We start from the raw sequence: 25815 nt of genomic DNA on the forward strand, positions 1-25815 counted from the left end.
GTGGGGAAACTGTAAGTTCCTATGTAGTTTGAATTTTCTCAGTGAACGTAAAATTGGCAAAAGCAGTGCTTCCATTTGTTAGACTAGGGCAGGTTTAGGGGAGAGCTCACGAGAGGGACTGTATGTTTAAACACCCATCTTTAATAACGACACTGCTACTCCACTGGTCAGGGTGTGTTAAGCAGCGGGAGGAAGGCCTTGAAGCTCAGGGGCGCAGGCCCTTCTCCCGAGCCCCGCGCTCCACCTGCACGTGCGTCGCCGGCCGCCCCGCTGGGCGCTGGGGCCTCCGCGCGCGCTCGCGGGACCGCGCTCGTCACACCCGCCCGCACCTGCTCCCGCCAGAGCAGCTGCCGGGGAGTGGGGCGGGAGCCCGGGCCCCGGCCACGCGGGCAGGGACGTGCGTCCAGGATGTGCGGGGCCCTCAACCCCGCCCCCGAGCCCGGACCCCGCTCCCGCGCGACGCCGCGCGCAGCCCTCCGACCGGAAGCCGGGGGGCATGTCCAGACGGCGCCCCGCCCCACCGAGGGGACCAATCAGCGCCCGAGGTTCATTAATAGTGAACGCGCCGGCCCCGCCTCCGCCCCTCGCGGCCCCGCCCGCCCGCGCAGACCTAGAGCGCGGCCGCGGACGAAGATGGCGACCGCCATGTACTTGGAGCACTACCTGGACAGTAAGCGCCCCTCGCGGCCCTCGGGCCCGGCGCCCGCGCAGGGTCTCCCCACACGGGCCCACCCTGCGGGCACCAGGCGCCGCGCGCGGACCCCGAGGGCTCGTGGGGGTGGCAAGGGCGGTCCGGCAGCGGCGGGGGCGGCGGGGGGCGCGCGCCGGGCGGGGCGGGGCCGCAAGGAGGTGCGCGCGGGGGGCGCGGCGCGGGGTCCCACCGTCACGGCCGCGCCAATTCCAGGTGCGTCACGGAGGGGCGGGGGCTGGTGGGCACGGGGCGGGGCTTGCGTGCCACGGCCCCGCCCTCTCCGGCTAGGCCCCGCCCTCGGCCCTGGCCTCAGCGGCCGCCCCGCCGTCCCCGCCCTCGGCCCCTCCCGGGCAAGGCCCACCTCACGGCCCCGCTCCGCCCCTCACAGCCCCGATCCGCCGGCCTGGCACCGCCCCCCGCCTTAGGCCCCGCCCTGGCCCCGCCCCCACCGCGCAGTCAGGCTCCTGTGTTCGAGCCCCAACCTCCTCGGACGCGGGGCTGGTCCTGGGGGGCTCCGGGTCCGGGATGTGGGGGGGACTCCGGCCGGGGTTCTGTGCCTGCTCGTGCGGTGACCTGGGAGTTGGGCGAGCCAGTACTGGCGGGGAGAGTCTCCTAGGGTGCCTGTCCTTCCGCGTGGCGTTGGTAGGAGGGGACTGTCAGGGCTGGTCCAGGTGTTGAGGGCAGTGATGGTCACCACGGAAAGACGTCTGGGAGACTCTTCCTGCAGGCATCCTTCTGCCTACATGTAGCTCAGGTTGGGGCGTCCTGAGAACTTCTGAGCAGGTGGGAGAATGCAGGCCGTGGAGGCCAAGTAGCTTGTCAAGGTCATGCACTCCACAGCGGAGAGCCCACGTTTGAACGCTGCTGATCTGGCTCTGGCTGTGGACGGCCTTGGGGGGGGCGGCTGGGGGGGGGCTGGGCTGGGTGCTCTGGAGCTTTCTATTGCAGTGGGAATATAACCGGGCATTGGTACCTGCAGCTGCTGACGGTGGGGAGTGAGCCCCTGCCCTGGGGGAGATGGTGGGGTTCAGCCTGAGCCATGGGGGGGTCCCGGTGAGAGAGCACTGAGGAGGGGAGGCCCTTTCCTGCCGTGTCTTTACTGCGCTGACCTGTCTGCTGGGGAGCACTGTGGCTTGCCCTTCTTGTCCTGGTACCTGCCCAGTGAGCCCTATGAAGACACTTTGAGGATTGTGAGTTCCATCGTGCACGGGGCACCTGTGTGCAGGCTCAGAATGGAGGTGCCTGCTTGAGTTTTGAACACCTGCTGTGTGCTAAGCCTCGGTCCTCATTTTCCTGGAACTTACTTTCAAATGGGGTAAATGGACTTTTTAAAAGTTCACAGCAGATTAAGGGGCATGAAGGAGCCCAGCAGGCTGTGAGAGACCTGGGGTGGCACTGTCCTGCAGAACCCAGGATAGGACAGAACAGGGAGGTCCTTGGGGAGGCTGTGGTGAGCCTGGAGGCTGGGGAGGGCATGTGTGCCATTCTCTGGGTGAGCTGGGCAGCTGTAAGCTTGCAGACAGGCTGGATGGCTGGCCTGGAGTAGGAGCACGGCAGTGCAGTGGGGAAAGCAGTGTGGGCTGGGGTCTTTGACCTGTGCTGACCAGCATGGTCTGTGTAACTTGAAATGAATGAAACTTGAGCAAAGGAAAAGTTCAGTCCCTCAGTCGTAGTAGCCCCATTTCAGGTGCTCAGCAGCCCCGTGGCCAATGGCTGTTGTATTGTATAGCTCAGACCATGTCTCCTTGCATGAAGTCTACCACACAGCACTGGCCGGCACCACCCCATGAACTGGGTATCAGAGTAAAGAGACCCCAGGGCTTTGGTCTTACCCACTGTTGGGGGGTACTGAGAGGGGAGGACTGGCTGGGGGTGTGGGATGGAAGAGTCACAAGGGCCGGGATGGAAGAGTCACAAGGGCCACCTTCCCGGCCTCTGCTTGCAGCTGGAGGGTAAGTCCTCCTCTAACTTTTCCAGCTTCCAACACCATCTGAAGCCTGTCTCCCCCAAAGACTTACCTTAATCCTTCTGTTCCTCAAATCCTAACAGAAACAGAAAATGAAGGGAGCTTATTCTTTGTAGACTTTAGGTGTAAAGTCTGGAAGGCAGGTTTTATCCTGCTACTGAGAAGTACACGTCTCTATGTTTCAGGCATTGAGAACCTTCCATGTGAGCTTCAGAGGAACTTCCAGCTCATGCGAGAGCTGGACCAGAGGACAGAAGGTAGGTCCGGGCTCTTTAGTACAGCCCGAGGTGGGCTCTGACAGCTGGGGAGAGGTGGCCCCGTCTTACGGACAATGCTGACACTTTAAAATTCGACTTAGTTTTTTGGGTTCTAGCACAGCTTCCTGTAGCATCTTTACAACCATTGTGCATTCCTCGTTACCTTTCCTTTCCTTTAAAAGGTTTTCTGGTTTCAAACTGTGTATACGTGGTTTAAACAGATAGCACTTTGCGGTCTTCTGGTATTTAGCTCCTTGTTTCTAAACATCATGTTTTTGCTGCTGTTTATTACTGTATTTCCCTTTTGCTTTGGACTTTATTCTGTTATTGTGGAATATGAAGGTTTGCTTCCCCCCTCCCCCCGCGTCTCCCGGTGTCTGGGCTTAGAATCTGAGTCTGCCGTAGACCTGGGATGGCGTTTCCTTCAGGACTCCTGTGGAGGTGGTTTGCAGCTGGGCCACATCACATGCTATGCTTACGAGACCTTTTTGGAATAACTTTTTCTTAGAGCTCATAATTGCCTTGTTTTCCACGTTCCATACACGTTGCACGTTTTCATTGTGTCTGCTGCCCCAGGTGATCTGCCAGTCCTAAGTTTGCCCTGCACATTCAGACCTTTCCCCTGGAGCCTCCTGTCCTGTGGGTCTTGTCTAGGCTGACTGTTTCCAGGCCTGCGGCACAGGCACTGCCTCTGCTCATCTTTCGGGCAGGACCCTGATTCCTGTGTTGTAAACATCCTTTCTCTTGATCCCTTGTTGTAGTGGAGCCTTTCCTCCAGTAGTTTCCTGAAAAAACAGTACATGGGAAGGTAGATTTCTTAATGCCATATGTCTGAAAACATGCTTGTTCTGGTCTCATAGTTGATGAACAGTTTGGCTGGGTATAGAATTCCAGCTTGACAATCATTTTCCCTCAGCATGTGGAAGGCACTGCTGCTTTGTCTCCCAGCGTCCCTGTGGCCCTTGAGAGATCTGATTCCTCATCCTTTATACCTGTGGTCTTCTTTTTTTATTTTATTTTATTTTATTTTATTTTATTTTATTTTATTTTATTTTATTTTATTTTATTTATTTATTTGACAGAGAGATACAGCGAGAGAGGGAACACAAGCAGGCGGAGTGGGAGAGGGAGAAGCAGGCTTCCCACTGAGCAGGGAGCCCGATGCGGGGCTTGATTCCAGGACCCTGAGACCATGACCTGAGCCGAGGGCAGACGCTTAATGACTGAGCCACCCAGGCGCCCGTATACCTGTGGTCTTCTTGCCTTTCCTGTTAGGCAGCCTCTGGACTGCTGTCTTTGTCCCTGAGGTTTTATGTTTTGTGGCGATGTGCTTGGGTGTGGGTGATTTTTCATTCATTGTGCCTGCCACAGGTTTTGTAAGATCAGAATAGCTGTGGTTTTTCACTGAGCTACAGTCTCCTGACTAGCAGATACAGAGAGTTCTGTTATTATGAAATACAGCATTTACATTCAGGAATAAGCACAAGTGTTTGTAAATTGCCCAACAAACAGCACCTTGCAAACCTCTCCCTAGATGGAGAAGTGGGGCCTCGGGCGCCTGGGGCCCTGTGTAAGCCTGCTGAGCATGCTGCCCCTCCCTGCAAGGGGCTCCCACCCTCATTTTCCCCTACAACAAGTTTTCTCACCTCCTTAAACCAAAGAGTTCACAGTTGTATGTGTCCGTCCTTAATATCAGTGGGATCTCACAGTACGTTGTCCTTTGTGTCTCGCTTTTCTGGCTCACTGCCGCTTTCTGTGGGATTTAACTCACATTGCTGTGTATAATAGTTGTTGTGCCGTTTTGGTTGCTGTGTGAATGGACCACAGCTTATTGGTCTGTTTTATTGTGGATTGCACATTTGGCTCGTTTCCTGTTGTCTGCATTTATGAATGTTGTATGTATCCTAAATCTAGGGTGTGTGTACTGAGGACTAGTATGCCAGGTTGTAGCTAAGGTGAGCTCATAACTTGCTATTCCAGCAGGGACTGTGGGGAGTCAGAGAGGTCAGCATGCGTACTTTCTGGGAGGGCACTTAAAAACACTGTCACGTCCTGGGTGTGCTGTCCTAGCTGTGGTGTCCGCACGGCCCCTGGTGCTGGGCTGTTTGCCGAAGGCCGTGCCCACCGTGCTCCCACCAGCGGTGCCTCCGTGTTGAGTCAGCCACTTCTTTGCTGCAACTTGGCTTTATTCTTTGTTTTGTTATTTTTTAAGATTTTATTATTTGACAGAGGGAGAGAGAGAGAGGGAACACAAGCAGGGGGAGTGGCAGAGGGAGAAGCAGGCTTCCCGCGGAGCAGGGAGCCCAATGTGGGGCTCGATCCCAGGACCCTGGGATCATGACCTGAGCTGAAGGCAGACGCCTAACGACTGAGCCACCCAGGCGCCCCGCAACTTGGCATTGTTCAGCTTTACTTGTTATCAGGGAATCTCTTGCAGGGACTAGCTTTTCCCCCATTTCTCTGTCAGATAAGAAGGCAGAGATCGACATCCTGGCTGCAGAGTATATATCCACAGTGAAGACACTTTCTCCAGACCAGCGTGTGGAGCACCTGCAGAAGATCCAGAGTGCCTACAGCAAGTGTAAGGAGTACAGTGATGACAAGGTGCAGCTGGCCATGCAGACCTATGAGATGGTGAGGAGGTGGGGGGCTGGGGGCCCGGGGGGCAGCTGGGGGCCCAGGCTCCTCCCTTTTACGTGGGAAGGGACCAGCTGCTGAGAAGTGGTGCATCTGAAGTGGGGTCAGATTTTGACAGAGAGATGCTTCTAGACAAGGCATGCGTTGGGGTGTCCTTCCTCAGGGGCCGTCCTGCAGTCTGGTTTCCATGCCCTTTGTGCTTGTATATTTGGACACTTTATTTGCTCTTAGTTTTTATATATTTCTTTAATGCTTATTTTGTCAGCTCTAGGTAAAGTCCTAGAATTTGTTGTGTCCAGTTTTCTCTCAAGTAGGTCTTGTGTGGGGCTCATGGTGGCACAGAGCCATTGTCCCGTGATGCACATCAGGTTGTGTAGTGATGGAAGCTCTGTCGTCCTCACACACTGTCACCTAACTCCGTTCCCTGCCTCCCCCAATAAAAAACAATTTTTTAAAAACCTGAATTAAGCTGTATTCGAGAAAGAATACTCTAAAAGGAGAACGTAATGCTTATATTTGGGGTTTTGATGCCCTAAAGTGCTGAATTTTTTTTTTTTTTTTAAGATTTATTTACTTGAGAGAGAGAGAGAGATTGAGAGCGCCAGAGAGCGTGCATGTATATGGGGGATGGGGTTGTGGGGGAGGGAAAATCTCAAGCAGACTCCTTTCTGAGCCTGACACGGGGCTTGATCTTAAGACCCTGAGATCATGACCTGAGGCAAAATCAGGAGTTAGATGCTTAACCCACGTGCCCCTCCGAAGTGCTGAATCTTTACAGTAAGCAGCCTGCTTTTTAAAAGTTAGGTTTGATCAGTTGTCAAAGACAGTCAGATTCTCTCTGATGCGTAACAGAGTTTGAGATTATAGTTTGTTTCCAGACAAGGATGGATAGAGAAGTCCTCCTTTTGGACAGTGACACATGGTGTGGGTTAATGGGTTGACTGTTGTGAGTCCACTGGGTGAGGGGCCGAGTGTGCCGTCTCTCTGGGGGCCTCCTCCATTGGGGCAGTGTGGTCACTGTCTCATCCCCATGCTTTGACCCCACTGCCTTCTCTTCTTTCTTCCATCTTGTCCTGACTAGAGCGTTAGAGGCCTTTTCTCTGAGAACCTGTACGTTCTTCAGATTTTTAAACTAGGGTTAAATTAGGGTTTAGTATTATATGTCCTCGTCCCCATTCCATTGCATTTCACAGCCCCATTTCTCCTTATTGCCTGCCGTCGTGGTTTTCCTGAGTAGGGTTTCTTCTGTTAAGGTTTCAAAACATGGGGACAAAGACCCTTCATAAACTGAGATAGTGGACCTTGTTTTAGGAGCTTTCTTAATTGAAAACTCAATTAAAGGGCAAGAAAGTACTTCCTGGTTGATTTCCAGTGTGTTTGTGATTCTTGAGGTGTTTTGCTTTCATTTTTAAATAAGACTCGTGAGCATCCTTCTCTGTAGGTGGATAAACACATTCGAAGGCTCGATGCAGACCTGGCGCGCTTCGAAGCAGATCTGAAGGACAAGATGGAGGGCAGTGACTTTGAAAGCTCTGGAGGACGAGGGTTAAAAAGCAAGTCTGTTAATTTTTCTTTATTTTGTTACTGTTTTCTGTGGAGTTTTGAAGAATTTTGGTGATAAATATGTGAGGAACATTATGGTAAATATATTTGAGTAACTCGTGTCCTGCTTCAGTGAATTCTGTGAAGATAATTGGGGTGTTTATTGTCTTTCAGAAGGTCGAGGTCAGAAAGAAAAAAGAGGCTCCCGGGGTCGTGGCAGGAGGACCTCAGAGGAAGACACTCCAAAGAAAAAGAAGCACAAAGGAGGGTGAGAGGCTCTTTTCCTTGTCTCTTTCTCCCCAAAGGTTACTTAGCATCAGTATTTCCTTAGCATCTAGAAACACCAATGGCAGCTAACAGCGAGGAAGTGCTTCCTGCATGCCCGCGGTGGGTGTAGTTCTGCATGCTTTCCGTGTGCAGGCTCCAGCTCCGCTGTGCTCGGCAGCCCGACGGGGTTCCCAGGGAGCAGGACCGGCCCTAGGTTTTACAGCTCCTGTGTGGGAGAGCTGGGTGTGCACTGGGCGGTCTGACTCCACAACCCATGCTCTTAGCCACTGTGTGTCCTGCCTCTTGAATGACACTATATTTATTGACAGTTCAGGCTAAGCCACGCTTTAGCAGCTAAATATATAGCTGTTCATTGTTTTATGTATAAATATATATTTTGGATATATTTGTTATTAAGTTGCATGACTGCATTTATTAAATATATGTATCATTTACCTTGAACTTCAGAATATTTCATTTAAAGCTTTCTCCCACCTGCTTCCCTCATCCCCCAAGCTACTGTGTTGCTTCACAGAAGTGATTTTTAGAGTACAGTGAAAACAGTAAAGTGCCCAGTGGCGTCCGTGGACATGGTTTTGACAGTTAGGGGGAGATCTCAGAGTCAGTTCTTGACCAAAAAAAGGGAGAAATTTTGGTTCTTAAACCTGGTGTTTAAACTTTTAAGAAAAACGCCAAATACCATCTTGCAGTATACACATGCAGAACAAACATGTAGTTTAATGAATTACTCTCAGGCACATCCTTCTCTGTCACTGACTGCTATCAGAAGCACTTTCATGTACCTGTCAAAACCATAACCGCCTTCCTCTGCCCCAGGTAAACACAACCCAGACGTATGTGGTGTTTATTTCCATTCTTTATAGTGTTGTCCCCAACATGTGCATTCCTGGACGCTATAGTTTAATCTTGCTCATTTTTTTCTTAACCTTCAAAGTTAATTTTATTAAGAAATAATTTACATACAATAAAATGTACTTATTTTAAGTTTATTGTTGAATGCTGTATTCAGTTTCTTTAAAGTTATGGAACTATTCAGCCTTTCTATTTCTTCTTGAGTCAGTTTTGGTAATCTGTGTCTTTCAAGGAATTTGGTTGTTTCATGTAAGTTGTCAGATTTATTCACATCAAATTGCTCATAATACATGATCATCTTTCTGTTGTAGGATCTGTACTGATGATTCCTCTTCCAGACCTAATGTTAATAATTTATGTCTTCTCTCATCTTGTCTTGATCTTTACAGAGAATTAGATTTTGGTTTTGTTGGTTTTTATATTTTCTCTGTTGTTTGTTTTCTATCATTGATTTCTGCTCATATATTTTTTTAGAGGGGGGAGGGGCAGAGGAAGAGGGAGGGAGAGAATCTTAGACTCCACGCCCAGCACAGAGCCTTATGCAGGGCTCAGTCTCACGACCCTGAGATCATGACCTGAGCCCAAATCATGAGTCAGATGCTTAACCTACTGAGCCACCCAGGTGCCCCTATTTCTGCTCATAGTTTTATTTTTTCCTTTCCAGTACTTGAATTTACTTTGCTTTTCTTTTTCCGGCTTTTTAAGGTGAAAGTAGCTTAGATCAGTGATTTTCATACTTTCCTTCTTTTCTCATATAAGTATTTAAAGCTATAAATTTTCTTCTAATTACTGTTAAATCTAATTACTGTTTTAGCATATCCCACAAATTTGGATATGTTGTGTTATTTTTATTCCATTCAAAATATTTTAAAATTTCCTTTGTGATTCTTCTTTGACTCATAGCTTATGTAGAAGTATGTTCTCAGCTTCCAAATAATTTGGGATTTTCCAGGTAACTTTCTGATTTCAATTTTTAAATTAATTTTGCTATGATCAGAGAATATCATATAATAGAAATTCTCTGAAATCGATTAAGACTTGTGTTATGGTTTGTGGTCCTGTTTTGCTGTATGTTCCATATACCCTTGAAAAAAGAATGTCGTGTTTTGCTGTTTTTGGTGGAGTGTTCTGTAGATGTCAATCAGATAGCTTGGTTGATAGTGTTGTTGGTCTTCTGTATCCTTACTGATACTCTGCTTATGCGACTGATAATACTAAGGGAAGAATGTTGAAATCTTCAACTCTAGCTATGGATTTGTCTATTTCTCCTTTCTGTCTGTCAGTTTTTGCTTCACATATTTTAAAGTTCTGTTATTTGTTGGTACATATGCATTTAGGTTTTTCTAAAAATAGCTGACTCCTTCACTGTTATGAAATGTCTCCCTTTTTTTATTTCTTGTAATATTCTTTGTTTTGAAGTCTACTTGGTCTGATATTATGATAGTCACTCCAGTTGTCTTACGATGAGTTGTTGCATGGTGGATCTTTTTCCTTTTTCATTCTTTTACTTTCAACGTATTTTTGTGTTTGTATTTAGAGTGGGTTTCTTGAAGTCAGCAAAGCTGACTCTTGCTTTTTTTATCTAGTCTGACAATCTCTGCTTTTTTACTGTAATATTTAGAGTACTCAGATTTAATGTAATTACTGATATGATTGGATTTAAATTTACCCTCTTGCTGTTAGTTGTCTGTGCCATCTCTTATGTTAGTGTCTTCTTTTAGAATAATCAAGCATTTTTTAGGGGTTTTTTTGTTGTTGTTGTTGTTGTTTTGGTATTTAAGGATTGTTTTAGTGTATTCACCCTGTTCATTAACTTACCACAATGAACTTCCAATAATATTACAGTATTTCATGTTTAATGTAAGAACTGATGCAAGTATTTTTCCTCCTGTCCTTTGTGCTATTGTCAAAAATTTTACTTCTATGCATGATATAAGCCTCACAACATATTGTCATTATTATTTAAACCATTGATTATATTAAACAGATTTTCAGACATGAGAAGGAGTTTTATTGTCACTCCATGTACATACCATTTCCACTGCTTTTATTTCCTTATGTAGATGCAGATTTCCATCTAGTGTCATCTCTCTCCTGCCTGAAGAACTTCCTTTAACGTTGTTTTACAGTGCAGGGCTGCTGCTGATGAATTTTCTCAATTCCTTTTCTCTGAAAATGTCTCTTTTATCTCCTTTTTTGAAGGATATTTTTGATGGATATAGAATTTTAGGTTGACTTTTTTCTTCTAGCGCTAAGGATGTTGTCCTGTTGTCTTCCATCTTGAATTGATTCTGATGAGAAATTAGTGATAGTTCTTATCTTTGATTTTTTATATGTAAGTGACTTTATTTATTTTTACTGCTTCTAAGATTTCCATTCAGCAATTTGATTTTTAATAACTTAATTATGATCTGTTCTAGTGTGGATTTTTCATGTGTATTCTGCTTGGAGCTCATTGAGCTTCTTGGAACTGTTTCTTTATAGTTTGTATCAGATTTGGAACATTTTCAGGCATTCATTCTTCAAATATTTTTTTCTGCTCTCCTTTTGTCTTTTTATGGGACTCCAATTACATGTATGTTAGCTTGATATTTTCCCACAGTTCACTGAGGCTCTGCTCATTTTTTTGGCCAGTGTTTTTCTTTCTATGTTTCTATTTGGATAGTTTCTGTTACTTTATCTTCAAGTGTTTTTTTCCTTGGTGTCTAATTTAATCTTAGTTTCCTTTAGTGAATCTTCCACTTAAGAGATTTCCCTTGTGAAGAAGTTCTGTTTATTTATATTTTATACTTTCTATTTTTCTTACTACATTTATTTTTTTTTATGTTTTTGAACATAAATATTTATAATAGCTTTTTGAAAGATCTTTTCTGAATCTATTTGTTTACTTCCAAGTATATTTCTTTCTTATTTTATTTATTTATTTGACAGATAGAGACAGAGAGAGGGAACACAAGCAGGGGGAGTGGGAGAGGGAGAAGCAGGCTTCCTGCCGAGCAGAGAGCCTGATGTGGGACTCCATCCCAGGATCCTGGGCCAAGACCTGAGCCGAAGGCAGATGCTTAACGACTGAGCCACCCAGGCGCCCCTATTTCTTTCTTTTTTAAAAACCAATTTTTTTAATTTAAAAAAAAATTTTTTTTTTAAGATTTTATTTATTTATTTATTTGAGAGAGAGAGAGAATGAGAGAGAGCACATGAGAGAGGGGAGGGTCAGAGGGAGAAGCAGACTCCCTGCCGAGCAGGGAGCCCGATGCGGGACTCAATCCAGGGACTCCAGGATCATGACCTGAGCCGAAGGCAGTTGCTTAACCAACTGAGCCACCCAGGCGCCCCTAAAAACCAATTTTTAAAGGTATGATTGATATATGAAAAGCTTTACATATTTAACATACACACTTTGAATAGTTTGGCAGGTCTGTTTTTATTGACTGGTTTTTCTCATGGTTAAAGTCACATTTTTCTGTTTCTTCACATGTCTAGTAATTTTTTATGGGATGTTTGACAGTGTGAATGTTATGTTGTTGAGTGTCTGGATTTTGTCGTCTTCACTTAATGGGTGTTGAATTTTTATTATTTTTTTTAATTTTCTAATTTTTGTTCAGTGGTTTAATCACCTGTGGATCAACTTGATCCTTTGCAGCCTTGTTTTTTTTTTTTTTTAAGATTTTTTATTTATTTGAGAGAGCATGAGCAGGGGTGAGGAATAGAGGGAGAGGGAGAAGCAGTGTCCCCGCTGAGCAGGGAGCCCAATGCGGGGTTTGATCCCAGGACCCTGAGATCATGACCTGAGCCGAAGGCAGATGCTTCACCAACTGAGCCACCCAGGTGTCCTCGCAGGCTCATTTTTAACCTTTGTAAAAAAAACTTCTTTCTTAAAGGGCCAGATAGTAAATATTTTAGGCTTGCAGGGCATACTGTCTTTGTTGTGACCACTCAAATCTTCAAAAGCATCCACAAAAAATATATAGTTGTGTGATGTTGCTGTGTTTCAATAAAACTTTATTTACAGAAACAGCCAGCCAACTGCAGGCCATATTTTGCCAACCTGTAGGTTAGGGTAGCCTTTATTCTAGGGTTGGTTAAGTTATACTGCTAAGGTGTGACCCTTCTGGGTTCTCTTCTGAATGCCTTTTGAATTTAATGAGGCCTCTCCATGCTGGCTGGGTGGAGCTGAGACGTCTTTGAGCCTCTGTGGCTGCTGTTCCACTCACGGCTCCCCTGTGTTCTCTGTGTGGACTCAGGGATTCTCACCCTGTACACAGGTTAGTTTTTTTGTGAAAAACAAAGGGATCCCTTTCCAGATTTCTGGAGCATGTTCTCTTTACCTTCTTCCTTTCCAGTACCTTGCCACCAGCTTCCAGCAGCCTTACCCTCCTGGAACTTTGGGTTTTTTCCTCAGTTCTAGATACCCATGCTGCATTTGGTTTTCCTATTGGTGGACTGGGGCGTGGGAAGGACTTCCAGCAGGATGCTGAGAGATTGCAGGGCTCGCCGTGTTTGTTTACCTTCTCTTAGGGTTGCAGTCCTGAGCTGCCTCTTGTCAGCGTCTGGAAACCGCTGTGTCACATGCTCTTTCCCGTTTTCTAGTTGTTCACAGTAGGAGGGCAAGTTCGGTGCTTGTTGTTGTGTCCTGGTCAGAAGTGGAAGCTTTTTTCTTTTCTTGTGTAGATAAGCCCTGTAAGTCTCTTTCATGTGTGAGTTTTTCTCCATCCCTTTCTTTTGTCCACAATTTTCCTTTTGAAGAACCTGGACTGTTTGACTCCCAGCATTTCCCAAAGTCTTGATTTTGCTGACAAGACATGAAACTTGGAGAATACATCTTTAGTAAACATTTAGATAGTGCTTGTCCTCATGTGCTTGGTGGATTTGTTTGATATTTGACTGGGGGTGCCTAGTTTCTTGTGTGCACTTGCTTGAGCTGGCGCTCTGTGGGTCTGGCGGGGTTGATGGGCCCACGCTATGGTGGCCTCTCTGGGTGCAGTCTGCCCGTGTCAGTTACAGAGGGAGGAGACCACCAATGTGGTATTTCGTACATTGTCGTTTTCTGTTCTAGAACATCCACTGGATTCCTTTTTTTGTAGATTTGAGTTCCTTTCTGAAAAGTGTCCATATTTGTATTTGTCTTACTCATATTGTCTTTCTGGTAGCTTCTTCAAGCCCTTGTCTGCTGGTTTTCACTTCGGGTCATTGGTGCCTCTGCTTCTGTTAGCTGGCCTCTCCTGGGGTTCCGGCCATGTTCTCCTGCTCTTTTTCACACCCTGTAGTTCTCAGTGTCGGCCTGACTTCAGGTGGGAGAGGAGCACGCAGGGTGAGGGTTCCACTATTCTCCAGGAGTTTCTTTTGCTTTTGGTCCAGGCAAACCGAGGCCCCTTTACCTGGGCCCAGTCCTCTCTGATGAGGGGAGACCCTCCCCAGCTCTTGATGGAGAACCCACGGTTTATTTCTCCTTCCTGAAAGGCTTCCTGTGTGGCTGGACAGCGCCCTGGTGATGCTTAGCTTTCCTTTCTTGTGTCCGGCCTGCCCTGTTTCTACAGTTGGCAGAGGTCAGGAGGAGGCAGGCCCCTTCCCCGAGAACACGACTTGGATCTTTGCTCTGCCATTCTGCCTCCCTGAAGCGTCTGCATGGCCCCCGGGTTCAGTAAACGGGCTGTGGGGTCACTGCTGCCCTGAGTGTAAGGTTCAGAGGTGTCTGGCTCGGTGTGTCCCCCAGAGGGCAGCCAGCCCTTGGCTAAGCCCAGGAGCGGGGCCGCCACCCCTCCCTCAGCCCTAGCGCATCTGGCCCGTGTCACTCCACAGCTCGCCAGTGTCTTTAAAATGTGGTCTTAGCAGCTTATTGGGCATATATTTTTGACTTGTAGCTGTAGGGTTCTGAGTCTTCCTGCTCCTTGCTGATCAGAACCCAAAGGGCCAGTGGCCTTTTTTGGAGACAGTGGACGCTCTCATTGGCCTCCTCCTTACCAGGGGTCCCCTTGCAGGGAGCGAGGCCCCAGCTCTCCAGCGTGGTTGGAGCCTCCCTGGTGGGGCGTGCCCCTGGCTGTGCTCAGACCTCATGGTGACCCATGTCTGTGGACACACTTGAGATGAATGGGCATTCGGCTTTTCCCTCGACAGAGCTGTGACGGTGTGCGCATTGCTGACCACTGTCTGGTGGCACTGGAGGTGGATCACTTGGTCACTGCTTCCCCAGCCTTTCTTCTGGGCTGGCTGCAGCTAAGAAGGGGAACGTCGGGTGGGTAGTTTTGCAGAACATCTCGGCAGGCAGGTCGGGCTGGACTCGGCCCTTCTGCGTGAACTCCTTCTCCACGGCCCCCCTGAGTGGCAGTGCTGTTCCTGTCCTACTGTACGGATGTTGGGACAGGCCAGAGGGGCTCGCTGAGGTTAGGGGTGTGTGAGCGGGTGTGTGACCGGTGGTGGGCCTGCCCTGAAATCTGGCTACGACTTGTGCTTGGGAAGGACATCAGGAGGTTCAGGCATGGGAGGGGGATCCCTGGCACTCCCCAGTGAGAGATGCCTGCAGTGTCCAGGGAAATGAGCTTGGAGGACGCCGCTTGTGCCCAGCAGGGTCGGAGTGAGGTGGCCAGCAGGGCTGACGTGGGGTCTCCAGCCTGCCCGGCAAGCAGGAAAGGCCCCGGTGGGCTTGGCCTTCCCGGGACCTCCTGGCGCTCCCCTCCACCCTCCCGCCCCAGAGCCCCCTCAGGTGAGACTGGAGAGGGGGTGGCCCTTGGGCCTCCTCCTTGGTTGGGTGGTGCCCTTGAACCTGAGGGACGTGGGCTCAGGTCAGGTGTCAGCCCCCGGTATGAGAGTTCAGTCAGGCTTTGCCAGCAGAGCACACAGAGCCGCCAAAGCGCAGCGGGCACCCGGAAGGTGCGTGCCCTGAGTGCCCTGAGTGCCCTGAGTGCGTCTGTGGGGCACCCACGGCGGGTTGGCACTGATCATCCAGGTGAGTGCCCGGCGACACAAGCCCACTGATGGGAAGGACACTGGTCCAGCGCGGGTTGAGGGTGTCAGGGGCCAAGCCGAGAAATCTGTTTGGCAGAACACAGAAGAAACCACGTCCCAGTCCGGAGGGTTGCCCGAAGCATGTGGAGCAGGATGCATTTTGTGATGCTGCAGATTTCAGATAAAAAGAGAAAGTCCCCATGTTCCCAGAGACAGAGCAGCTCACCTATGGAGGGAAGAGGCTCCCACAGGCTCTGGGGCCTTCAGGGACATCACTTGCTCTGGCGGGCAGCACTCACCCCAAGGGCCCCGGGGGCGACTCTCTCTGCGGGGGGAGCACTGGGTCAGAGGGCGGCGCTCTGGGGGGGGGGGGCGCTGGGACAGAAGACAATGCTTTTGGGGGGGCGCTGGGTCAGAGGAGGGTGGTCTGGGGGGGCTGCTGGGACAGAGGACGGTGCTCTGGGGGGGGTGCTGGGTCAGAGGAGGGTGCTCTGGGGGGGTGCTGGGACAGAGGATGGTGCTCTTTGGGGGGACGCTGGGTCAGAGGAGGGCGCTCTGGGGGGGCTGCTGGGACAGAGGAGGGGGCTCTGGGGGGGCGCTGGGTCAGGACGGTGTTCGGGGGGGGCGTTGGGTCAGAGGCCAGTGCTCTGGGGGGGCGCTGGGACAGAGGACGGTGCTCTCTGGGGGGGCGCTGGGTCAGAGGAGGGTGATCTCTGGGGGGGCGCTGGGTCAGAGGAGGGTGCTCTGGGGGGCCTGCTGGGACAGAAGATGGCGCTGGGTGCTGGGACAGAGGATGGCGCTCTGGGGGGGGGTGCTGGGTCAGAGGAGGGTGCTCTGGGGGGGTGCTGGGACAGAGGATGGTGCTCTCTGGGGGGGGCGCTGGGTCAGAGGACGGTGCTCTGGGGGGGGTGCTGGGTCAGAGGAGGGTGCTCTGGGGGGGTGCTGGGACAGAGGATGGTGCTCTTTGGGGGGGGCGCTGGGTCAGAGGAGGGCGCTCTGGGGGGGCTGCTGGGACAGGAGGGGGCTCTGGGGGGGGCGCTGGGTCAGGACGGTGCTCGGGGGGGGCGCTGGGACAGGACGGTGCTCTCTGGGGGGGCACTGGGTCAGAGGAGGGTGATCTCTGGGGGGGCGCTGGGTCAGAGGAGGGTGCTCTGGGGGGGCTGCTGGGACAGAAGATGGCGCTGGGTGCTGGGACAGAGGATGGCACTCTGGGGGGGCGCTGGGTCAGAGGAGGGCGCTCGGGGGGCGCTGGAACAGAGGAGGGCACTCTCTGGGGGGGCGCTGGGACAGGAGGGTGCTCTGGGGGGGCGCTGGAACTGAGGGCTCTCTTGGGGGGCTGGGTCAGAGGAGGGAGCTCTAGGGGCACGCTGGGACAGAGGAGGGCACTCTGGATGGGGTGCTGGGTCAGAGGACGGCGCTCTGGGGGCGTGCTGGGTCAGGAGGGCACTCTCTGGGGGGCCCTGGGACAGGAGGGCGCTCTGGGGGGGCACTGGGTCAGAGGAGGGCGCTCTGGGGGGGGCACTGGGATAGAGGAGGGTGCTCTAGGGGGGCGCTGGGTCAGGAGGGCGCTGTGTGGGGGTGCTGGGTCAGGAGGGCGCTGTGTGGGGGTGCTGGGTCAGAGGAGGGCGCTCTGGGGGGGGCGCTGGGTCAGAGGAGGGCGCTCGGGGGGGCACTGGCACAGGGGGGCGCTCTGGCGGGGCGCTGGCACAGAGGAGGGTGCTCTGGGCGGGGTGCTGGCACAGTGGAGGGGGCCCTGGGGGGGCGCTGGGACAGAGGAGGGCACTCTCTGGGGGGGTGCTGGGACAGGAGGGCACCTCTGGGGGGGGCGCTGAAATGGAGGGCGCTCTGGGGGGGCGCTGGAACAGAGGGCTCTGTCGGGGGCTGGGTCAGAGGAGGGAGCTCTGGGGGCATGCTGGGACAGAGGAGGGCACTCTGGATGGGGCGCTGGGTCAGAGGACGGTGCTCTGGGGGTGTGCTGGGTCAGGAGGGCGCTCTCTGGGGGCCCCTGGGACAGGAGGGCACTCTGGGGGGGCACTGGGACAGAGGAGGATGCTCTGCGGGGGCACTGGAACAGAGGGCTCTCTCGGGGGGCTGGGTCAGAGGAGGGAGCTCTGGGGGCATGCTGGGACAGAGGAGGGGGCCCTGGGGGGGCACTGGGACAGAGGAGGGCGCTCTGGGGGGGGCGCTGGGTCAGAGGACCGCGCTCTGGGGGGCGCTGGGACAGAGGATGGTGCTCTGTGGGGGGGCATTGGGACAGAGGAGGGCGCTATGGGGGGCCCTGGGACAGAGGAGGGTGCTCTGGGGGCGCTGGGACAGAGGATGGTGCTCTGTGGGGGGACTCTGGGTCAGAGGAGGGCGCTCTGTGGGGGGGCGCTGGGTCAGAGGAGGGCGCTCTGTGGGGGCGCTGGGTCAGAGGAGGGCGCTTTGTGGGGGCACCGGTTCAGAGGAGGGCGCTCTCTTGGGGGGGCCCTGGGACAGAGTACGGCGCTCTGTGGGGGGGCTCTGGGTCAGAGGAGGGTGCTCTGTGGGGGCGCTGGGTCAGAGGAGGGCGCTCTGGGGGCATGCTGGGTCAGAGGAGGGCGCTCTGTGGGGGCGCCGGGTCAGAGGAGGGCACTCTGGGGGGGCACTGGGACAGAGGAGAGCGCTCTGTGGGGGCGCGCTGGGTCAGAGGAGGGCGCTCTGTGGGGGGGCGCTGGGTCAGAGGATGGCATTCTGGGGGGGCGCTGGGTCAGAGGAGGGTGCTGGGACAGAGGAGGGCGCTCTGTGGGGGCGCCGGGTCAGAGGAGGGCGCTCTGTGGGCGCCGGGTCAGAGGAGGGCGCTCTGTGGGGGTGCCGGGTCAGAGGATGGCGCTCTGGGGGGGCGCCGGGTCAGAGGAGGGCCCTCTGTGGGCACTGGGTCAGAGGAGGGCGTTCTGTGGGGTTGCTGCGTCAGAGGAGGGCGCTCTGGGGGCACTGGGACAGAGGAGGGTGCTCTGTGGGGGGGCACCGGGTCAGAGGAGGGCGCTCTGGGGGCACCGGGTCAGAGGAGGGCGCTCTGTGGGGGGGCACCGGGTCAGAGGAGGGCGCTCTGGGCGCTGGGACAGAGGACGGCGCTCTGGGGGGGCACGCTGGGTCAGAGGAGGGCGCTCTGTGGGGGTGCTGGGTCAGAGGATGGCGCTCTGGGGGGGCGCCGGGTCAGAGGAGGGCCCTCTGTGGGCACTGGGTCAGAGGAGGGCGTTCTGTGGGGTTGCTGCGTCAGAGGAGGGAGCTCTGGGGGCACTGGGACAGAGGACGGCGCTCTGTGGGGGGGCACCGGGTCAGAGGAGGGTTCTGTGGGGTGGTGCTGGGTCAGAGGAGGGCGCTCTGTGGGGGCGCTGGGTCAGAGGAGGGCGCTCTGGGGGTGCTGGGTCAGAGGAGGGCGCTCTGTGGGGTGGCGCTGGGTCAGAGGAGGGCACTCTGGGGGGGGTGCTGGGTCAGAGGAGGGCGCTCTGTGGGGGCGCTGGGTCAGAGGAGGGCACTCTGGGGGGGGTGCTGGGTCAGAGGAGGGCGCTCTGTGGGGGCGCTGGGTCAGAGGAGGGTGCCGGGACAGAGGAAGGCGCTCTGTGGGGGCGCTGGGACAGAGGAGGGCGCTCTGTGGGGGCGCCGGGTCAGAGGAGGGCGCTCTGTGGGCGCTGGGTCAGAGGACGGCGCTCTGTGGGCGCTGGGACAGAGGAGGGCGCTCTGTGGGGGTGGTGGGTCAGAGGATGACGCTCTGGGGGGGCGCTGGGTCAGAGGAGGGCGCTCTGTGGGGGCGCTGGGTCAGAGGAGGGCGCTCTGGGGGCGCTGGGTCAGAGGAGGGCGCTCTGTGGGGGGGCGCTGGGTCAGAGGAGGGCGCTCTGTGTGGGCACTGGGTCAGAGGAGGCCGCTCTGGGGGCGCTGGGTCAGAGGAGGGCGCTCTGGGGGCGCTGGGTCAGAGGAGGGCGCTCTGGGGGCGCTGGGTCAGAGGAAGGCGCTCTATGGGGGGGCGCTGGGTCAGAGGAGGGCACTCTGTGGGGGGGTGCTGGGTCAGAGGAGGGCGCTCTGTGGGGGCGCTGGGTCAGAGGAGGGCGCTCTGGGGGCGCTGGGTCAGAGCAGGGCGCTCTGTGGGGGGGGCAGTGTGACATGGAGGTGCATGGCTGAGCCTGGGTAGCTGACTGCAGAGGCACGGAGTGTTTCTACACAGGCAACATGGGAGAAAGGGGGTGGCGATTGCTTTTGGGACCAGACTTGGTGTTTTCAACAGTTGTGACCTGCTGCAGTTTCTTGGCTTCCCCTCAGGTTCCTGGTGTGAACTGGCTGTGTCCCCACAGCAGTTGCATATTTGAGTTACGTACGTGTTCTTGATTCTGGAGAGTGAGGTGGGGAGGCCTTTCTTTGCTGATTGGAGCGTACGGTCTACGTTTCCCTGGAGCTGACAGGTTTATCTGAAAGCTACTGAATCACAGGAAAGAGTGAACACCCCAGCCCTCCCTGTTCTCACGCAGGCAGACGCTCCCCCGCCTGCTCTCCCACCTGCTTGGCTGCAGAGCTGTGGGCAGCCGACAGGGAGGGAGGCATGGGCAGGCTGGATTCTGTCTGGACACTGGTTAGTGACCTAGGGTGGCTGTGGGGCGTGGGGGGCAATAGGCCTGCTTCACGGGGGTGGGTGGGTGATGGTGCCCTGTGGTCAGAAATGGCTTGCTGGCAGGTGGGCAGCTGGGGGTGGGAGGGGGCTCCCAAGACTTAAGGCTCCAGGAATGGGGAGGGCATCTGGAGGTTTCTGGCTTTTGGGGTGCTGGTGCTGTGGGCATGTGAGGGGTGGTACTGGGTGTGCGGGTGAAGGCAGCTGGATCAGTCTGGGTTGGGGTCAAGGGGTCTCAGATGGCATCAACTGGCAGCTGGTGAGTGGGGGTGTGACTCCCCCAAGGGAGAGGGTCCCTAAGAGGCTGGGGAGGGTGGACCTGAGGTGGGTGGGCTGGGAGCCCAGGGAGTAGGTCCTGTCCAGATGGAGGGACAAGACAGGGATGGATTCATGTCCCCAGAGTGCCAAACCCCAGTGCTGGGTGGTGCATGCTACCCCTCACACCCTCTGGGGTGCCTCTGTACCCCTCTTGTCTTGTACCAAGGGGGCACACCATCCCCACCCACCTGCTACTCACTGCTGTGCTTTCCCTGCAGGTCTGAGTTCACCGACACCATCCTGTCCGTGCACCCCTCCGACGTGCTGGACATGCCTGTGGACCCAAATGAGCCCACGTACTGCCTGTGCCACCAGGTGTCCTATGGGGAGATGATAGGCTGTGACAACCCAGACGTGAGTGTGGGCGCTGGGCACAGGCCATGGGCGGGGCCCTGCAGCCCCGGTGGGGGGTGGCGGGTGGGGGCTGTTGTCTTTGGTGTCCAGCCCACAGAGCGCAGAGTCCTGACTGTGGCCTCCCCTCTGCCTTGCAGTGTCCTATTGAGTGGTTTCACTTCGCCTGTGTGGATCTGACCACGAAACCCAAAGGAAAATGGTCAGTATGCGGGGGACTGCTCTGTCCTTCCCTGTCTGCGGGGCGTCCTGTGCACTGCTTCCCGGCAGAGCCGGGCTGTGGCCTCGGCACTCCGGTTCAGCACTCCTGGTTCCTGGGGCTGAGCTGGTAGAGGGACACCTGCTGCCACCTCACCTGGGGGCAAGTCTTCTATGACGTTTTCGTGATTCTTCTAGAGAATAGCTGTTTTGACTCTTTGCATTGAGGTAGAGATACTCTTAAAAACAAGTGTGAAATGGGGAGCTCTTTTCCCTGGAGCAATTTTGGGAAAAGGCAAAGAGTGTGAGCATTAAGACTGATCCAAACCTGGGCGCAGGCCAGGGACCTGCCGAAGGGCTTCTATTTAATTGGGAAGGTGTTCAGAGCGCATGAGCACTTTCTGTTCCTGATCCTTGTGCTCAATGGCAGCTTTTGTGGTCTGAGATTTCATTTAAATAAACACCAGGTTTTTATTTACCTGTGCTTAAAATGGACATCTGCCCTAAAATGAAATCTTGGGAATCTTGTTCCCCAGAGGAGATGAGAAAGCCCTGAAGGACAGGCTGTGTCGTCCCGGGCTTCGGTGGGTGACGGCAGCCATGTGCATTCCCGGCACCGGGTCACCTCGGAGTCTGAGCAGTCATGGGACGCGCCCCTGAGCGGGGGTGGGGTGCCCTGCAGCAGGGCGGGCACCTGAGCGGGGGGGTGGGGGGTGGGGGGGCTGCTGGCCACCTGTGGGGCAGGTGTGACTTGTGGTGGGGCGCGAGGCAGGGAGATCTGATTTGAGTTTGGACAGGGGTTTGAGTTGTTTGTGGAACTTCTGGGTGGAAGAGTCCATAGGCGATGGAAAACCATTTTGCTTCTGGGCGGGCCGTGCAGATGGGCGTCCACCCATCATGCACTAGGAACAGGGCAGGACAAGCAGAGTTGGGGAGGCCGGGTGGGCCCCACTCCTGCTGTCTAACTCCGTGTTTCTCTGGGGTCAGTGTTCAGGCTCCTTCCCTGTTAAGTAGGACTGAAGCTCGGATACGTGTTGGTGCTGCACGAGCTGCATGTGAGCGTGTTTGCTGGGGGAGCTTTGCTTCCTCTGGGGCAGCGGCATGAGCGTGCTCAGCACTCACTCCCTGGCACAGAGCATACACTGGCGAGTGGCGGCCTGGTGCCTGGGTGGGCGCGTCCCATGGCATCAGCTGCCTCCTGCATCGGGAGCCAGGAGGGCTGAGGTGGCAAGCAGCAGGAACGATCCCTGTGTCACTCATAGCTGCCCTGGCCCAGGAGTGACCAAGGGCCGCCTCCTGTGTGTGAGGCGCTGACCCTGCTTGCCCAGGGTCACCAGGAGCACTGGCTAATCACGCAGGTCCCAGGGCCCTCTCGGCCTGCCCGCCTGGCTGGGTGTGCCACGCGCCATGCTCCGCGCACCATGCTCTGCACGCTTGGTCGCCAGCCCCTCTGGTCGCCAGCGTGGCTGTGGGTGTCGCCTCCACTCTGATTACTGACGACCCCGGCATCACACAGGGACGACCAGTTAACTTGATGGTGAGCAGTGTTCGTGCGTAGAAACAGTCTTGCACATTGATTCGTATCTGTTGACTGCAAAACACGTGCTGGCTAGGGTGACTTGCTGGGGCTCCCCCTCGCTGGGGGTTTCCCGATGCGAGGGCCGCGTGCTCTGTGCACTCTCCCCTGGTGCCGTCCTGGCGGCCCGGGGAGGCGGGCTGTGGGCCTCTGCACTCACAGGGCCGATCACCGCGTCTTTCTCCTCAGGTTCTGTCCACGGTGCGTTCAGGAAAGGAGGAAGAAGAAGTAAGCCTGATGCCTGGACTAGAAGAGCAAGTTAATATATTCCTTCTTCGTGTTGCAATATTTTCTCTTCATTTTAAAACTACCTTGTTTCAAATGATATTTAAAAACTCAGTGGCCAGTTGTAATTCTGGATACTTCCTAAAACAAACAAGAATCCACCTGAGCCCTGTTTGCTCGAGGAGCAATCTTACGGGGACTCGCCACAGTGACTTCATTATTGGAGACTTTGTACCGGCCCCGCGCCGAGCCCGGCAGGTGCGCCAAGGAGCCGAGCCTTCCGTGGGGGCTACGGCGGGGACCGCCCAGCCAGCGCAGTACCGTCACTCTGCAGCTGAGGCGTGAGCCTGCGAGGTCTGTCCCTGCTTCCTGGGGCTGTGCCCAGCACCTCTGGAAGCACATCTGTCCCCGCTGAGGCGTCTGCGTGTGGGACCTGGCGAGGCCTTGCTGGAGGGCATCTGCCGTGTCCGAGCTCTGGGCCGGGGCCCGTGGCCTGCCTGGGAAGGGCGGGCTCTCCCTGGAGGAGGAGGTCTCTGCTTCGCTGTGCACTGCCTTTTTCGTCTGGACTCCCAGTTCCCTCCGTGAGGGTTTTAGCTTCTGGAGTAAACGGCTCTTCGTTAGCACACGGGTGGTCGTTACCGTGACCCGCCCGCAAGAGACAGATAGCTGATGCTCCGTTTCTCTGGGAATTCCTGACGTTTTTACTGTGAAGATGAAATTATTGTAATAGCATGAAGATCGTGGGTCTGTGTGTATGTGAAGTGAGTCCAGTCCAGTAAGAGCTGATTTTAAACCTGTTATGTCGTACACCGGTCAGCAGCTCATGTCCGAGGGGACGACAATTATGTGATGCGATTTGTGAATTTCTCGTGCCACGCAGTTCTGGAATGAAGCTAGGAAACTAGAGTGTGTTTTCTGTCTAATCCGCATTCACCAAACCAATCTTGAACCGTGTTTTTGGGAATAGTTGGGGGAAATTGCATATGTTTGGTGTGCTGAGATCCATTTGTGATGGTGCATAGTGTGACTTCTGGGAGCAGGCGTGGACTCTGAGACCCTCCAGCATACGTTTAGAGGAGCCTGAGGAGTCCCGAAGAAAGAGGAAAACCTGTTTCTGTCCTCGAGGCAGGAGAAGAAATCCAGGAGGCGGAGTCGAGATGTGAAATTCCCAACTGAAGAAGAATATTGTCTTCTTTATCAGGAGGCCTTCTGGAACGGTGCAGCTGCTTCCTCCAGTGGCCTTGTTTACCGAATGTTCCCTCCTGTTCTCTAATACTTCACCAAGGACAGGAGATGACACGGAGAGAAACTTGGGGGGCTGTGTCCTGCATGGGCCACTCCTCACCAAGGCAGTTCCTGGTCGGTAAATGAGAGCTGAATGTTAACTCTGACGTCAGAGGGCAGGGAGGGTCCTGCTGGACCCTACGTCTATGGTTCTCGGCGGGGCAGCCTGCACCAGACCTGCTGTCCTGCTGTCCTTTATGGGGCTTCCAGGGGACTGCAGGTGAGGTCACTTCGGAGAGGGCCACCCTTTCCGTCCCAGGCTGCGTGGTTAGGGTAGGGGGTCAGCAGCTGGCCTGACAAGCTATCCCGGAACCGAAGCCTTCCTTCTGCTCAGAAAGGAGGGGTGGGGGCCTCAGGATGCGCGCCGGCCTGCACGTGCCCCTCCATCTCAGCTGCAGCCGAAAACGAGGCTTGTTTGTATTTAGTAACTTAGCTTTTTGTTAACACAGGTGTTTAAAGATTGTGGGGAATAAATTGTGGAAAATTGTTTTCTTCACTCTTCTACCAGTTTTTGTGGAGAGGATAGGTAAGTACACGAGTTTGTGATGATTCTTTGGAAGCTAGTTTAGTATTTGCACTGCATCTTAGAACACTTCCCGGCCGCCGCCATCATGGGGAAACTGGTGCCTGGGGGTGTGGGCTGTTGGCTGGGCAGGGGCCTCCCTCACTGCGCAGGAGGGACGGCCGACTCCCCTGTCGGGAGCTGGTGTGTGATGCCGTCCTCCGCTGGTCGCTGAGTGACGACCCAGCTGCCGGCTTTCTCTTTGTAGGTTCTGTGCCTGGCTGTCTGTAGTGTTTGCTTTTGTTGGTTGCATAAATATCTCCAAAACAACACCCATAGATAGAGCTTTGGAGACAATAAGACATGAGCAGAGTAGCAAGATTTATTCCCTGGAACGCTGTTTGGGCCAGCACGGGTCTGCTGCCCCTCCCTGACTGTGAACGCCGATGCGACAGCGCTGTTTGCTTGGGAAAGAATGTCCTGCCACCTGGCCTGGCTCCAGCCCCGCAGGGGCGGTGGGCGCCTGCCGAGGATCGCCCCGTGAGGCCTGGCCGCCTACCTCAGGGTGATGCCCACCAGACTCCGTCTGCCTGCCAGGCACCAGATCTGACCCGGAGGTGGCTGCAGAGCCCTGTCCCTTGGGTTGAGGGGGGTCCCTGTTGCAGCCGCACCTGAGCCAAGGGCGCGGGCCCTCCACGGGGCTGTGGGGTTTTCTTGTAGGGAAGGAGCGCCGTGTTCAGAGGAGACTCAGCATGTTCCTTGCTCTCAGTGCTCTGTTAGCAGTCAGCAGTTTGACCAATAGCCTCTCGTTTTCCTCTAGAACAACACATGCTGCACTTACAAACATAATTTGTTAAACTGAGCCCCCCACATCCGTGGCTGTGTTCGTGGGGCTGCTGCAGACCCTGAGCTGAGGCCCGTGTGACTGGGGTTCCCGGGCGGGCAGGTGTGAGGTGCCACTGGCCATGGCCACGGAGCCTGGTGGCTTCTGGTCTGCACGGGAACGACGGGGGTTTGCTGGGACGCGTGGGGACGGTGGCTTCGTCCCGGGTGGCCACGCGGCACTCCCGACTGGTAGCTGGTAGCCCTGGCAGGGTCTGCCTCGAGCAATAACACTCTCCGGAGAGCAGCTTCCCCGTGTGGCCGCGGCTGGAAGTCGGAACACTGGCCGTGGGCCTTGGAGATAGGAGGTTTTCCTCCGTTGTTAGTGAGCCATGACTGGTCCTTGTTACCTGTGCCGAGAGGAGTTTTAAAACAAAGTCTAAGAAAAATGTTCTCATTCAGGAGAGAGTTCTGTGAAGTTTCTTTCTTCCTACAAATGTATTTTGTGGTGTTCACTTTTACCACATTTCATCCAAAAAGATGATGCAGCTTTAACACGAATGTTACATTTTATTTTCAAGGAATTATCTATGTTCCCTTTGTAAAGGAAAGATAATATTGTAAATCTTTTTATTAAATAATGTAAAGATGTATATCTGTATTTTTGGATCATGTTATAGATTATGGATATATTGTTTAATAAATAAAGTATTTTTTGGAACAAACGTTTGAGGAGTCATTCTAGG

The 25815-nt window shown here is 54.1% G+C and overlaps 1 protein-coding gene across 1 annotated transcript; it reads left to right on the top strand.

Moving 5' to 3' along the window:
- Positions 1-559: 559 nt before the first annotated feature.
- Positions 560-25811, top strand: ING5 (inhibitor of growth family member 5). Its single transcript, XM_045867553.3, has 8 exons — positions 560-670; positions 2843-2914; positions 5382-5548; positions 6993-7104; positions 7268-7361; positions 20330-20465; positions 20603-20664; positions 22426-25811. Exons 1-8 carry the CDS (start codon positions 634-636, stop codon positions 22466-22468), a joined length of 723 nt encoding a protein of 240 aa, XP_045723509.1. The 5' UTR covers positions 560-633; the 3' UTR covers positions 22469-25811.
- Positions 25812-25815: the final 4 nt, after the last annotated feature.

This window comes from Mirounga angustirostris, unplaced genomic scaffold (genome assembly GCF_029215605.1).
Source record: "Mirounga angustirostris isolate CCGP_5_RB_7025 unplaced genomic scaffold, mMirAng1.0.hap1 SCAF_3, whole genome shotgun sequence".
NCBI classification, from domain to species: domain Eukaryota; kingdom Metazoa; phylum Chordata; class Mammalia; order Carnivora; family Phocidae; genus Mirounga; species Mirounga angustirostris.